A 15757-nucleotide genomic window follows, 5' to 3' on the forward strand; every position below is an offset into this window, starting at 1 on the left:
CTTCCTTCACTCTCGCAGTTTTTGGCCCAACTCATTCCAAACTGCCTTGGCTGAAACTCTGTATCTTAGCCACCTCCCACCAAGTAACATCTCCTCTGGCTCAGAATGCATATGAATGCACCCGCCCATGCAAAAATGCAATCCTTTACAGAATATTTGTTGGCACTTGAAGTCAGCTTCCCTTTGTATTTTTTGCACCCATTCCCATCCTATTCTGATTTGACTCACGCTGCGTAGCAAAAGCCCAATTCATACATTCCCCAAGCAGCATTACTGCTGCTTCACCTGGCTCCATCCCATGCGACGCTAATACTGTAGGGTGTAGTGATATCCCAGGAGGCTCCTTCAGCACTGTATTTCCTCTTGAGTTCTAGCAGATGTGGCACTGCAAAGTCCCCTTTGACTTTCGCCTCCAACACAATTCAGTGTGTCATATATTTCTGGAACTTTATGGGATGGGGGCTGTGGGAAACAGCAACCATGTTGCTCTGGAAATGTATGAACTGGACCACAGCGAGGGAACAGGAATGGGTTTGGTCATATGAACACACATCATGCCTTGTCTAAACCACTGAGCCTCTTGGGCTTGCCAGTCAGAAGGTTGGCGGTTCGAATCCCTGCGACGAAGTGAGCTCCCGTTGCTCTGTCCCATCTTCTGCCAACCTAGCAGTTTGAAAGCATGCCAGTGCAAGTAGATAAATAGGTACCACTGTGGGGGGGGGGAAGGTAAATGGTGTTTCCGTGCACTCAGGCTTCTGTCACAGTGTTCCATTGCGCCAGAAGTTGTTTAGTCATGCTGGCCACATGACCCAGAAAGCTGTCTGTGGAAAAACGCTGGCTTCCTCAGCCTGAAAGCGAGATGAGCGCTGCAACCCCATAGACACCTTTGACTGGACTTAACCGTACAGGGGTCCTTTACCTTTACCTTTTTACCTTTTACATCATGCCTTGTAACAAACAGTACATCTTCACTTTAGAATGAACAGTGTGTAGGTGTGGAGATGCAATAGTCTTTGTGGCTTCCAAGATGCAAGCTTCGCTTGATCTGCTTACAGTGCCAAACTAAAACATACAGCATGTGCCTCTTTCTCAAACTCCATATAATAAAAAGGAAGGGAGCATTGTGTGCCTGTGACATGAAAGTATCTAGAGGTACTTAGAACAACCATTAGTGGCTGAGAGCTGAACAGCTTTCTTAGAGTTTTTGAAATCCAATATAGAGAATATGTAGGTTTACCTCAACAGAAGTGTCTTCTCTGTATGCAAACAGGTGGACACCAACCGCACATAGGATTCGTAACATGTCAGAGTCTGACCGGAAGATGGAAATGTATCCCAAAACATCATCTTCCAGATGTACGAAATCAGTATGGTAGTGAAAAACTTACAGTGATAAATTTTGGAGTGCATTTTTCCAAAATTCTTAGAGTCATGTGGCAGAATCATGTGGTAGCATCCTTCCTGGGTTATATCACATTAGATTGCAGATAGACAATGACATTTTTGGATGCTCCACTATGTCAGTTAATTTTCTGCATGTAAAATCTTGCACGCTCGGAGAAAGGTTCTAGCATAGCCTCTCCCTACATGTGATTCTGCCTTTAAGAAAAAGAAAAACGTTTGTTAGCCCTCAGAAACAAAACTTGAAAAAATAATGCACAAAGCAAGCATTGATCCACTATCAACAAGGCTAGTGAACAGTGACTGATAATTGTACCAAACCCATTAATTCTCAGAAGCCAATTACAAACAGCATAGGCAAAAATGCAACTCAGCAACACGTCATGTGGGAAGCAAATGTGTTTTTTAAAAAACAACATGGGGCAGTCATTCAGACAAAGCTAAGAATTTTAAAACCCTTTGTTTTCAGTGGGAGAGATTTAAGTGCATGCCTAAGTCTCCCACTTTAAATGAAAAATGTAAAGATATTTTTCCCACTGTGGCAAACTGCAGTGGTGGCACCAGGACTCTCCTGGAAAAATGCCTCACTCTGGGGGGGGGGGACCTTGGACCTTCCTTGCAGTGAAGAAGAATAAGGTGCATGGGGTGGCAGACATGTTCACTTTGCTAGGTGGTAGCATCAGGACTAGCAGCCAATAATGAGGTGAGCGGGGGTGAGGGGTTGGCAATTTTTCGCTGCCTTGCCTGAGACTGTTTTCTTGCTCTGCCCTGCACAATTATTATTGTGCAAATGCTGTTGATTAGTCTCATTTCCCTGCAGATTTGAAGTGAGCTTGGTGCTTTACCTCAGGATAGCTTATCAACAGTAACGTTAAAAAAAGCTGGATTATAAATCCTTAGTGCTATAGTGAAGCAAACCCCCTGCTTCCACCCTACCGAAGCACACCTCCCCTGGATGGAATATTTCCTATTTTCTACATTTGAGGACAGAATGTTTTAAATGTATTTGGTATTCCAGTCACCAAAATCATTCTTTCTTTGCTTTACAAAATTTCCCCAACGCCTAGTTTCTTCCTTACATAAGGCTACAGGATTCCAGCATCCATAGGCATACAAAGTTTTCATGATTTTCCAAAGATAATGGCTCTTTAAACAAAACAGGGATCTTAGATCACTATCACAAAGGCCTACTCTAAAAAAAGGGGGGGTGACTCAAATCAGGATAGAAACATCAACACCTTTTCCACTGAAATACTCTTCCTCAAAGCCTTTAAAAAACAAACAAATGTTGTTTGCTTGCGGGATTGCCATGCCTCCATTGAGTAAATGCCACCCCACTTCTCCCATTCAAGGTTTGCATTTTAAATTTCAGGTTGTGAAGAAAAAGCAGCGGACAAGAATAGTGGAATTTTTCATTGATGTGGCAAGAGAGTGCTTCAACATTGGAAACTTTAATTCCATGATGGCCATTATCTGTGAGTACTCTTCCGCAAGGCACCTGTGGGCAATGTGTGTGACAGCATCAGTAGAATGATGGTGTTTGAGTAGATGCAGCGTCCCGCTGAGAGTGCTGCACTCTGGATGACAAATGGGCATCAAAGATATTACCAAGTGAGACTCTCCAAATAATTAACTGGTAAGCGGTGGGAGATCAAAAGAAGAGACAGGGGAAAGACAGGTAAAAGTAGTCTGCGCTTGCCAAAGAGACGAGCCACACAAGACCTTTTCATGCATTGCAGAATGGCAAATCAGAGTTTGATGCTCAAAGCATATTTGACGGAGAGGTACAACCAGTCCTGGCTCCCTGGTGAGAGTGAGTCAGTGCATGTTTGCAAAAGGCAAGTGTGCCTCTTCTTGTCTACATAATCTAGTGCACACTTAGAATATTTGAAGTGTATGCCTAATGTGTGAATTGTCCTGATTACATAAAAGGACTTTTTTTTTGGGGGGGGGGGTAATCAGAGATTATCCAAATCCTGGAAATGCAAACTTCTCCCAGCTTCAAACCTTTGGCACAGTTGTAACAAAAGTGACCAAAAGTGGACACAGAATTGTTTTCTCAATAGCAAAATTTCCCTCCATCCTGCGTTAAAACATGTTTAAGGTTCGCAACAGCCGTCTTCATTGGGATTAAGCTAAGAAGAATTCCTGTCCTAGACTCAAAACTGGCATTGTCACCTGAAGAGGAAACACACATAGATGAAGGCTGTGGGGACACATGGTCAGCCCCACCAGCTGGTGTCACATGACTGCTCTAGTCCCATCTTGCTTTAAAGTGCACTTTTGCAGCCAGCAGCCTTCTGTATTCATGGATGTTCCCTGTGTGAGTTAAGCTCTTGGAAGATCAGGGTTTTCACCCACTGCAGAAGTGCACTTTAAACATGCAAATGGGCTGAAAGACTTGCGCAGCCCCAGTTAAGAGAGCTGCAACCCCAACTTACAGGTGTTCCCTCTTCAGGGAAGGGGGTTTAAGAATCCTGGTTAAGTGGGATGCCAGGTCAGTGCTGGTGCCAGTGCAGTGCTTAACCATAGAAAGGGTGGCTAAGGAGGGATGCAGTCTGGAAAGGAGAGGAACAAGTGAGAAGGAGCACGCGATCCCATGGCCTGTTTCTGATCTTCGTTACATCTGCACTACACTCCTTTGACACAACTGCCTGCAGAAGTAGTGATTTGCAGAACAGTACTGCTGAAAGCATCCTGACAGACAGGGATGTTTTCAATAATTTGCTGAAAATTTTCCATTTGTTTTTTTCTTTCTCTTTTTAGCGGGTATGAACTTGAGTCCTGTTGCCCGGCTAAAGAAAACTTGGTCCAAAGTCAAAACAGCCAAATTTGATGTTTTAGAGGTAATTAAATCATCATCATCATCATCATCATCATCATTTATACGCTGCTTTTTCCACGTGTCCCAAGTGGTTCACAACACAACAGCAAAAATCTGCATCAATGCATTATTAGAATAGCCCAGAAAAATGGATTTTAAAGCATGATTGATATGAAAATCCAAACCATTCATTTTGATAATACTAACATTATAGCACCATAAATGGTTCATGCTTTGCCACATACTACCAGAAATGTGCCATGTATTTCTTCCTTTTAAAAAAAAGTCTTTAAAACTGTGTTTAGTAATTGTTCTCTGCCCATAGCCAGATAGTATGAATGAAGCTCAAAAGGTACACTATAAGATGCTGAGTAAGAAACAGCTAAGATAGCCTGATCTCTCAAAAGCCATTGAATTTCTTCACAAACTTTAATTCAGTTTCAGTAGAAAATAATATTTAAAAGTTCCACAGTGCTCATCAGACATCTGCAGCTTTGCCCACATCAGGCTGGAACATTGCAGAGAAGGAATACATTGGTTCATCTTACTGAGCAATTGGGCAGAATAGTGCCTGTGCATCTTTAGTCCATAAGTAAAACATCCTTCTTAAAAACGGGAGCTGAACTTTCAGAGAAAGGACCTGGAATATCTCTAATTGTGGCCGGTGCCCCTTCCCCCACCTCAGCCCCTGTGGTATCAGCCCTGTTTAAACACAAGTGATTCTCCTTTTGCCTTCAGGGTGTATATTCATCTCCAATTTAAGTCCGCCATCTGGTGGAGAGTGATGATCAACATTTAACCAGAGTAATTCCTGCCACAAACCTTTCGTTATTTTTTAAATCATTTGAAAACAAGCACAGCTGGGGAAGAGAGAAAGCAAGGAGGGCGAAATGGTTTGGAATATTTGAAAGATATTGTTGGGGGCTTGTCCTGAATCACTGGAAATTTCACTAATATTCTGCCACTCGGAACCTAAGTAGACCCTTGCAACAAAAACCAGTTGGTGAAAGAAGCATATCCCACTGTGAAACAATAAAATATCAAAGCAGGAACAAAAACTGAACAAGTGATGTTTCTCTCCAAAGGCAATATTTAGTAATGCATGATGACTTATAAGTGTGCACCTAACCAATCATAGGCAATATCTTTCCCATCACTCCAGCACAAGGCTATTAAGTGGACAGAGTTCACATGTGCAGCTGTAGGTCATCAGGTGTCAGGTAATCAAGTGATGTACATGGATGTGTGAACCAACCCTGAAAATCTCTGGATCACAACTCCCAGGTCAACTCCAAACCTGCCCATGCAGCGTATAGGCAAGCACCCATCTCATACAGAACTCTCCATACTCCTTTGGTTCCTCAGAATGCAACCTGTCTAAAGGAATGAAATAGCACTTCCTCCAGTCTCAAGAAGGTTCTGTGGGGAGGATGTTTGTAATCATCAGATTACCCCCATCCTGATCACTATAAAGCAAATTTTGTAAGCCTTTGTACTCAGAGGAATTCTAACAAATTCTCTGTTTGATCCGAACAGCATCACATGGACCCATCCAGCAACTTTTGCAATTACCGAACAGCCCTTCAAGGAGCAGCACAGAGATCGCAGACAGCACACAGCAGCAGGGAGAAAATAGTCATCCCCGTTTTCAACCTCTTCATTAAAGATATCTACTTTCTGCATAAAATACACACCAACCACTTGCCCAACGGACAGATAAACTTCAAGGTACAGCTTGTTTTGCAGGCAGTGAATGAAGCAGTTGCACAGTGAGCGCTGCAGGCAGACAAAACATCCAAGCAAAAGAACAGAATGCCATATGTAGTCAGTGAGGCTTGCCACTTGGCCATTTTTATACTGATCTGCTTGCATTCTGTTCCTTCAGAATAGGTTTGTCACAGCTTGCTCACAGCCTCACGTTCAAACTAGAGCAATTAACCAATCAGGGGCGGAATTGCATTTGTAGTGAGTGCATCTCAGCAACGACAAAAAATTGGGTTACTTGCTATCACAACATTGAACACAGAACCTCTGTCTCCTATGTCCCCATCTGTAGAAGATGGAAGTGCTGGCTGCATAATGGGCAGGGGATGAAACTATTTTACCTAGTGGTTAGAGTACCAGAACAGGACCTGGGAGACTTGGGTTCAAATCCCTGCTCGGCCCCAAAGCTGGTGTTGCCAGGATTGCACAGAGGAGCTGGTTGCATGATCTGGTGCTTCTACATGGGAGGAGGGAGGGAGATGGCTGCTGCCATGTGCACGATTGCAGCAGCTTTGAAAAGGCCCAATGCAGCTGTGCCAATGGAGGTGACTGCAAATCCGTAGGGATGTATCCAGTGCTGCCTAGTGCTTGTGCAACAAAACTCCTTGGCTCTTCCTGCACATACCTCAAACCAGCTCTGGAGGGTTTGGGGGAGACTGGAGCACTTTCTGGAAGGAAGGGTGCATGGGGAAAGGAAGAGAAAGTTATGGTTTGTGCAGCACTGGATGCAGCCCATACAGTTGACAAGTCTTTTGATGGCCCTGTTTCCTGGGGGGGGCGTGGGGGCTACACACTGTCATCTGTAACCGTTGAACTACAGGCTTAACCAAAGTTCAGAAGGTGGCATGAAATAAACAATCATGAAATGCTGATTTGAATAATTTTATCTCATACAGAAGTTCTGGGAAGTTTCAAGGCAAATCCACGACTTTATCACATGGAAGCAGGTGGAGTGTCCTTTTGAGAAGGACAAGAAAATCCAGAGCTACCTGCTCACAGCACCTATTTATAGTGAAGAAGGTAAGATTCTTTGGCAGCTCACGCAAAATTTGCTCGTTTCCACAAACAACATGTGCAAGAGGCTCAACGGTGAAAGTGAAAATGGGCAAATTTGCTGTGGATGTTGATGGTACTGAAGAGGAAGAGATATAAACTCTGCAACCGACAAGCATAAACCACATGGCAGTATTCTAAGAATCCAGAGGATTCCTTCGGTGGTTAGGGCTCCGTTTGAAAGGATACATACTTGCAAGGCTGCTGACAATAATGCAACCACAGTGTTTTATAGGCTTAGGGTCCAAGGCGGCAGGTGTAGTTGTAACTATCCATGCTTTACAGAATACCATGGAGATAAGAGGGGAAAAATGTATTCTATCTTTTATGTCTCCTAAAATGCTATCGTTTGACATCATTATGGCTATAAAAGGAGAAGGGCTGCAGCTCTGCTTGAGTTGCAGAAGGACCAGATAGGGGTGGGAATGTTCCCTGTCCCAAGTTGTGGAAAGACACTGCCAGTCAAAGCAGTACTGAGCTAGGTTGGGCAATGTTCTTACTACATATGAGAGCCAGTGTGGTGTAGAGGTTAAGAGCGGTAGACTCGTAATCTGGTGAACTGGGTTTGCTTCCCCGCTCCTCCACATGCAGCTGCTGGGTGACCTTGGGCCAGTCACACTTCGTTGAAGTCTCTCAGCCCCACTCACCTCACAGAGTGTTTGTTGTGGGGGAGGAAGGGAAAGGAGAATGTTAGCCGCTTTGAGACTCCTTCGGGTAGTGATAAAGCGGGATATCAAATCCAAACTCCTCCACTCCTCCTCCTCCACTTCCTTTGTTCCTATGTGATTAAAATCCTGTTACATGTTCTGACTGACTTCCCGTCTTTCTCTGCCCCACCCTCCCAACGCTCAGCTTTGTTTATTGCATCATTTGAAAGTGAAGGTCCAGAAAATCATATGGAGAAAGACAGCTGGAAGACACTCAGGTAATGAAACCAGTTCCTTGGTTCTTTCTCATACTGTGAAATGCAACCTACAATACTGGCCTTTTGAGCCTTCAGAAATTTGGCATGGGAGCTACACATTAGGTAAAGAAGAGGGGCCGCCAAAGTTTGCCATGCTCATGGACTCCATGATGCTTGCCTCAATTGAGAGGCAAGAATTAGGCCATTAATTCTTCTCTAGCTCAAATGAAAATCAAAGCCATACATAGAAGACTTCTTCGTCTATTTCTGCTTCAAAGGACTACACTAAAAGCCAAACACCCAGACCACCCAGGGGAACATAACCCCCCATGCAAGACACGATTGTACAGTATGGGGGGGGGATGACATTGTACAATGCTCACCTTTGTTGAAAAATAGAAAGCCAACACAACCAGCAAAGGACTTATCCCTGGTCTACTAGTTTCCTTTTTGCAGGATGTTTTGTGTGGGTTTTTAAAATTTAACATGGATAGTATTGAGAAGTGATATTTCCCACCTGTTGCCAGAGGCACTACAGCCCATCAACATTCTGCAATCTTATTTTCACTTCATTTTGCTGCAAATTTAAATCCAACACAGTAGAACAGCTCTGAATTGCACAGCAATTAAGGCCTTGCTTGACAGGCTGGATCCAAAATCACTTTTTGGCTGAGAGATACAGTGTAGGTGTAGTAGCTAAACTCAAGTATTAGTCTAGATTTTTTTAATATAAAAAACAAACAAACCAGGGAACACCACTTCCAATATCAAGGGCCAGAAACCTGATCTGTAGTCAGTTTTCAATACATGGTTGAGGACTGGGAAGTCATTATCAAATGATTGAGAATACTGGGGTAAACACAGGTAACAGAGAAAACTAGAAACCTAATCATCCAGCTAGGCAGTTGGAGATCTGAAGCCAAGCTTAATGGGGCAGCCAGGCACTAATACCTGGGAACTTATACCAGCCAGTAATCTGAGCTGATCTCAAGTATATTCGCAGTTGCATCTGTTTCTCTTAATGTAACTTAAGGTGACAACATTTAAGACAATTTGCTGATGTTATCTTTTCAATTTTATCTCTTCATTTTTAGGACAACTCTGCTCAACAGAGCCTGAGATTTTGGACTTCTGCTCTGGATTCTAAAGCACACACTAAAAAAAACATTGTTTTTAAATCCTCGAAGACGTGATTTGAAAAAGGAAGGCCTCACTGGTTGGGGTCTGTTTTGTAGATACAATGCCTTTTATGAATTACAGAAGAAAAAAATGTGCTAAATATTTCACATCAACCTTAAGGCACTTAAAAAAAAAATGAAGGATTTTGTTTTTTAACTATAAAAAGAAGAAGAAAAATCAAGGGCCGGGCCCTGTTCTCAGAGATGAAATGGATTGTGGGGAGTGGTATCTATGGTGGTGTCTTATTGTGATGACATCCAGATCTTTATTTTCATGTTTGGTTTCTTCCACCTAACACACGCACAGTCTTAGACGGGCTCAACATTTTGCAGGTTTGGTTTCCGCTATGCCTTGATCCACCCAACGCTTCCTGAAAATAAATGTTGTCATGTGGGGCTGATGCGTTTGAAATCAGCAAGGCTTCCACAGACCTAAAGAGGGACAAGCGCGTTTCCCAGAACAGGTGCAGATTGACTAAGGACGGTATAAGCACAGAGCCCTTGGTTGAACTATAACCCTCATTTTGGGCATCTGATATTTTTGAAGAGCTTGCTTCTCCTGCTGCATCACAGAAAACAGAAGGCAAAAAGCAGCTTCCAAGCCACACCTTGTTGCCCCCCCCTTTCCATCTAGTGAAGTAGGACTTTGCCTATGAAAGCTCACACCACAACAGATCTATGAGTTTCCAACGTGCCACACATTTCTTTGTTGCTTCTATTGCAATGGATTCTACACTGCTACACTTCTGGAATTTCTTCTCAATGTTCTGGGTTTCCCCTTTTGTTTTTGTCTTTATGCTGCTTTCCTGGCCTCATTTACTTTGTGGAGCACTAGAAAATTATGCTCTTGGGGCCAATTTATACAGTCAACAGAGCCAAGCAGTAAAGCTTTGCCTGGAGTGTGCCGCTATAGACAGGGGTGGTGTTGCTTGCATGTGTGAATGTTCAAATAAAAGAAACATACCTTGGAGAAGACTTTTCTATCCAATATGCTAGATTTCTACATACAGTGCCTTGGATCGTAAGATAAACTAATGTAAGGGAGTTCATGGAAGTCAAGTGTTCCTTCTCCTCCCCCTGCTTCTTTGAAGGATCAGGGCTCCCTCCTGAACAATGTGGGATGGGCTACTGCAGCCTCCCAAATTGGACTTGGAGTTTACTTAAGTTCATGGAATAAAAATTTCCTGTCTCATCTTCTCCCAACAGCTCCCTGAAACCCATCCCAAATAATTTAGGAGGGCTCCCAGTCATCCAGAGAAGTGTCTTTTGTTTTTAAGAGGCCAAGATTGCCGTGGGGCAGGGAACGGTGGGAAACTTTCTTTCCATGAACTTCCATAAGTAAACCTCTCTTAGGATCCAAGCCAATTCTTTTGTTTTTCTGGAGAGCACACAAAAGCCTATCCACCCCCACCTGTTGTGGTCCAGATCAGGTCCAGCTTCACCATTTAGTTCTGCCAGTTTTGTAAAGTTTGGTATGATTGGCAGACAGGCCGGTAGTTCCGCCCACCTGTCAGAGTTGGCCGATGGAGGCGGGGGCAGGGCGGAGAAAGATCTGGCCCACGAGGCTGAAAAGGTTCCCCCACCCCACCCCTGGTGTAAATAGACCCTCGACTGCAAGGAAACAGTGTGGGAGCCTCTGCGGTTCAGCACAAAAAACTGTCTCCTTTAGTCTGGCCTTAAAAACCACTGTAGCAGCATGGCTGCTCCCCTCTTACATCAGAGAATAGTGCCTTACAAGGTACTGAAAATGTTTAGCGTACCTTCTTCTCCAACTCGGGTTGGAAGCAAGCAAAATAAAAATATGGATGTCTTTAATAATTAAAAAAAAAAAAACCAGCTACAGCTTTGTAAATAAACTGGAAGATATGGCACATGAACTAGAGTATACCTACAGTAATGGTGCAGCAGAACTTATTTTTGTTACAAGGTTTGACAAGGTAAAATAGGATAATTGCTAGATCCTCCTTCATCTTTCCTCCTCCCCTACCCCTCCTTTACTAGACCCAAGAAGTCTTTAGTTTACATTTGTGTGTTTGTCAGGGATTTTAAGAGAGTGAGAGTACAGTTGTCACAGTCTCAGCAAAAGATTAACTGCCAATGATGTGTTGTCTTTTACAAACTAGCCTCTGACTAACAAATCCTTAAATTAGTCGGAGGAGGTCAACCAGAGTATTGCAACACAAGGTTCAAGGTGGACTTTATAAAAAGGCTTCACTAAGTTAAGGTGAGCTTAAAGATCAGGTAAAATATTAAAGCCATTGGTAGCCAGTGTGGTGTCCTCTAGAAGTTGATATATTGCACCTCCCAGCAGCCTCAGCTGACAAAGCCAATGATCAGGGATAATGGGAGCAACTTTTAGAGGACCACATTGGTTGTTCCTGGGTTAAAACATCCTGCAGTGAATTTGAGAACAGTTTGCTGCTGCCATGCATTGCTCCTATTGGTAGGCCAATTGACTATCGATATTAGTTCATGTCCCCTGACCTTATGATAACATGTAAGAGCAATTTACCCAATTAAGTAACTTTTGTAGTTATAGCTGTTTATAATATATACAGTCATGCTCAGAGTAGGCCCACTGAAATCAATGGATATGATTAATTTGGCTCCATCCATTTCAGTGGGTCTACTCAGACTGATGCTGGAGACAACCCAATATATGTAACGTGAAGTCACCTTTTGATACCTAACTCCTCCTGGGATGATGGAGCTTGTTGTATAATTATTGGTGACAGCAGAACTTGTAAGAGGTTGTCTAGACAATCCACCACATTCTGGTGCAATCACAGCTGTGCAAGGCACAATTTCAAATTTATAAGCATTGCAATGCCTCCCTTCTTAATTTATTATATTGCTTTGAGGAAATGCTTCCTACTCATTATAAATCTCCTATCATGCTATTTTGATATTTTCCTTTCTCAGAGCTACACTATTTTCCCAGCTCCTTTGAAAGACTTCAAGCTGTCCTCACACACAAGCCACATCACTTGGTTACTCAGGCGGCAGCTGAATGTGTGAACTGACTCCAACAGAAGAGTATTGCGTTTGAGGTGCTCACTCACATGCAAAATCATGATTTGATGTTTCACTTTTCAAGTGCCGAACATCCATATGCGAACCAGCCCATAAGAGCAAAACCACCCCATTTGGAACAAATCCCTACAGACAAAGTTTAGGAGCATATTCCAAAACCAATTAAGCTAGCCTAATTTAACTTAGTTTTAATTGTTCTTGAGTAGATGGCTAGTTCACTGATAAGAATCATTAGGCTTCAGATTTCTCAGTTGCTTAAAAATCTTGTTACCATCCAGCTTTTTTCTAATTAATTTTTCAATTAGGAGACAAAAAACAAACACCAAGTGCTGGATTAAAAATACTTGTTTTAATTAAGTGATAATTATATATTATCATGTACCTACTACTTTCTCGAGAACAATTAAACTAAGAACCATAGTGGGCCAATTAATATACCATATTTGCAACACCTAAAATCATAACTGTGTGAAAAGATCTTACTATTCCACTCTACCCCTGTTTTCAAGTTAATACATGTTTCTCTGGGAAAAAAACTCAGTTTTATTGAAAAAACAAATATGATTTGCCAAAGCATTTCACTGCCACCACAAAAATTGTTCAGCGAATAAGGCAAAACAAATTAACTAAACAGAAGCAATGGAACAGATTTATATACGTCAAAAGAGGAAGCAGAATATTATGTATTAACAGAAAGATGGCCCCATAAAGACAGAGACAGAATTAGTGGCTTTGATTATTTGTGACCTGCTGCTATCCCCCCCACCCCCCAATGCTGAAGTATTGATCTTCAGCCCTAGAGGTAAGAGAATATTTATACTGTATTATTACAGTGGGTTTTTTGCACTTTTGGAGATGTCCTAGCTAGCAACATTGTCAAACACTATGAAAGGGATTGTATATCAGCTTTGTTAATGTATTTGAAATTTACAAAAGGATGCTTTAAATTTCAGAGATATATATTTGAAATGCAGTTCTGGGACACTTTGTGTATACATATTTAAGAAGACAGAAAAAGCTTTTACATGAATGTGCACTCCAGTGGTCAATTGGTTCTAGTATATATACTTGAAAAAGTGCCATTTCTATATGGCTTTCTATTATTATTATTATTATTATTATTATTATTATTATTATTATTATTATTATTTTCTTTTCCTTTGGTTTGATACATTCCTTCGCCATCTGTGTTTTTGTTATTCTGAGCTGAATTGCTACATATAAAGCTGTACCATAAAGCAGGATATTCTGTGTTTGACTAGATGTGCTTGCATTAATAAAATCAGAATTGCTTCAGCCAGGCAGCATGGATGGTTGTCACTTTTTCTGCTCCCGAAAAGTAGGAATTCAGAGGTTCCCAGGCCATTTTTCAATGTGTAAAGCAGCAAGCTGATTGGATGAGGCGAATTAAGAGATTCTAGGGGAAACCCACAGGGTTGAACCAAAAGAGGACTGACATAGCATCACAGCATCGTGAACAAAAGTGTTAGCTGAAGTTTCCAGTTCAAACATCAATCTGGGAAAGAGACAAGCCTCTTACCCTCAGCGCACACCCATTCCCAGTCTCTGACAAAGATAATACTGGCAAACCTTATAAGATTGTTGTAACGATTACTAACATCCATTCAGCCTTTAAGCACTTAAGTGTCTCCTTTATTTATTTATTTATTTTAAAGCTAGCCTAACAAAACAGTACTCTTACCCTGCTAACTATGTCGACAAACATCCTAGCTAGTTTCTGTCCTGGTGTGATGGGGTCATGATATAATGTTAATGTTTTACCAATAGCCACTTCCATACACTCCACTGCCCCACATGAAAATCAGGACACAACCTGGATGGGGACCTGTGACCCTCCAGATATTGTTGGACTACAACTCCCATAATTCCTGACCGCTGGCCATGCTGATTAGGGCTGGTGGTTATAGTTGTCAGTTCAACAATATCTGGAGTGACACAGGTCCCTCAGCTCTGCCCTACACCATCCAAATCCCCTATATAATAACTGTACACTAGGTATCAAAAATAAGTCCCAAGAAGCATTAGGAAAGCAAACTTTCCTTCCAACACAGTCAAACAAAGTTGGTTATAACCCAACATAGAAATCTATGGCTGCACGCCAACAAAATTAAAGATTTAGAATTACAAGCTGGGGCCCCTCTATTTATTTATTTATTTATTTATTTATTTATTTATTTATTTATTTGGGCTTATTTCTAAACTGATTATTGTTGAAATAAGCAGGGGGATGGTATAAATAGAAAATAGACTCTAAAAATCATCAGTATAAAACCTACCAAAATAAAAGAGCACCAGAAGATGGTAATACAAGGCTGCGGAGGCCAGGATTTCTGACTCACGGTGTAGCCGGCTAAGACTTCTCCAGTCGAGTGAAGTATGAGGCTGGCTGACTGCTCGGCTGCGCAAGGGATCTGGCACGTCGGGGTCACCAGATGTAGAAATGAAAAATCACAGGAGACGAGAGAGGCAGGTGTAGCTAGGCGTCTGTCAGGGCGGACCCTGAGAGCCTATTTTATTGAATATTGCAAGCATTGCCACAGGTGGGCCTGTGGCTGATTGGTTGATACATACACACAGAAACTTGTAATTGGTTAACATAAGTACTAAGGCGGGAATTACATGTGAAAGGTGGGGATTACATGTGATCATTTATCATTGATGGAGAGAAGGCTGAGAATCGGAGCTAGAACTAGACAGGCATGAAGCCTCCTAATTGAATTGTAACTAGGGATTAATTGGCACAAACAATATAACAATCGGGTTCTATAGTTATGGTCAGCTAGGCATGGAGAGCAAGTACAGTTTGTTTTCCATGAGCTTAGGATGTCTGTTACTAATGATTGATCATATCATGTAACAATGTAATCAGGTTCTGTAGTTGTGGTCAGCTAGGCGTGAAGAGCAGGTTCGTACAGTGTGTGCAAAAGCAGGGAAAAACCTACGAGCAAGACTTCTCAGAAAGCAAGAGAAAAGAGGAGCAAGGCTTCCCCAAAATGGAGCAGTTTTGTGCAGAAAGAGACTAACAGTTATATGCAGAAAGAAGACTTCCCTTTACCCAAGTGAAGTGTGAAGAGGCATTTATAATGAGCCGCAAAATGTTGTCGCTTACACACAAATGGGCAACTCCTGTTGCCCCCAGCAACACAAATTAAAGGCAACAGAGTCCCCAAATGGACATTTTTTAATTTAGGCACCTCATTTGCCCTACGATGTGGCCCAATGCAGGAAGACACTCCGACAAAAAGGCAGGAATGACGGCAGGGCAGGTTGCAATTTAACAGTCCCTGGGAGTGTCCCCATTGGCTGGTTGGGCCTGCTCCCAGGGGAACACCCAAACAAGGGCTGCTGGCATTGGCCGATAGCCATGTGATTTGGTCTGCCATTGGTCAGATCACTTGCACGATTCGGGGCCTGGCCGCATCACCCACCCAGGAAGGTGAGCGGACTTACCTAGGCTCTTCACAAAGGAAACTACAAGCATCCCTTTACTTTGTGAGGAGAAGACTGCTGTTGAAAGGCACCTGCCCTCTTGTGTCTTTGGCAGTTGGTTGCCTAGCAACACTGCTTCTATTCAACCCC

At 42.5% G+C, this 15757-nt stretch overlaps 1 protein-coding gene across 5 annotated transcripts in view; it reads left to right on the plus strand.

The window, feature by feature from the left end:
* The window catches only part of RASGEF1A (RasGEF domain family member 1A), a 224136-nt gene extending 210677 nt beyond the window's left edge, over positions 1 to 13459 (plus strand). For all 5 annotated transcript variants that reach the window (XM_081191332.1, XM_081191329.1, XM_081191331.1 and 2 more), the window contains exons 8-13: positions 2774 to 2876; positions 4168 to 4247; positions 5762 to 5953; positions 6886 to 7009; positions 7895 to 7967; positions 9041 to 13459. In XM_081191332.1, the coding sequence (XP_081047458.1) occupies positions 2774 to 2876; positions 4168 to 4247; positions 5762 to 5953; positions 6886 to 7009; positions 7895 to 7967; positions 9041 to 9065 (597 nt within the window). In that variant the 3' untranslated portion in view covers positions 9066 to 13459. The remainder of the gene's footprint in view (positions 1 to 2773; positions 2877 to 4167; positions 4248 to 5761; positions 5954 to 6885; positions 7010 to 7894; positions 7968 to 9040) is intronic.
* Positions 13460 to 15757: the final 2298 nt, after the last annotated feature.

Source organism: Podarcis bocagei (genome assembly GCF_964188305.1).
Source record: "Podarcis bocagei genome assembly, chromosome: 4".
In the NCBI taxonomy this organism is placed as follows: domain Eukaryota; kingdom Metazoa; phylum Chordata; class Lepidosauria; order Squamata; family Lacertidae; genus Podarcis; species Podarcis bocagei.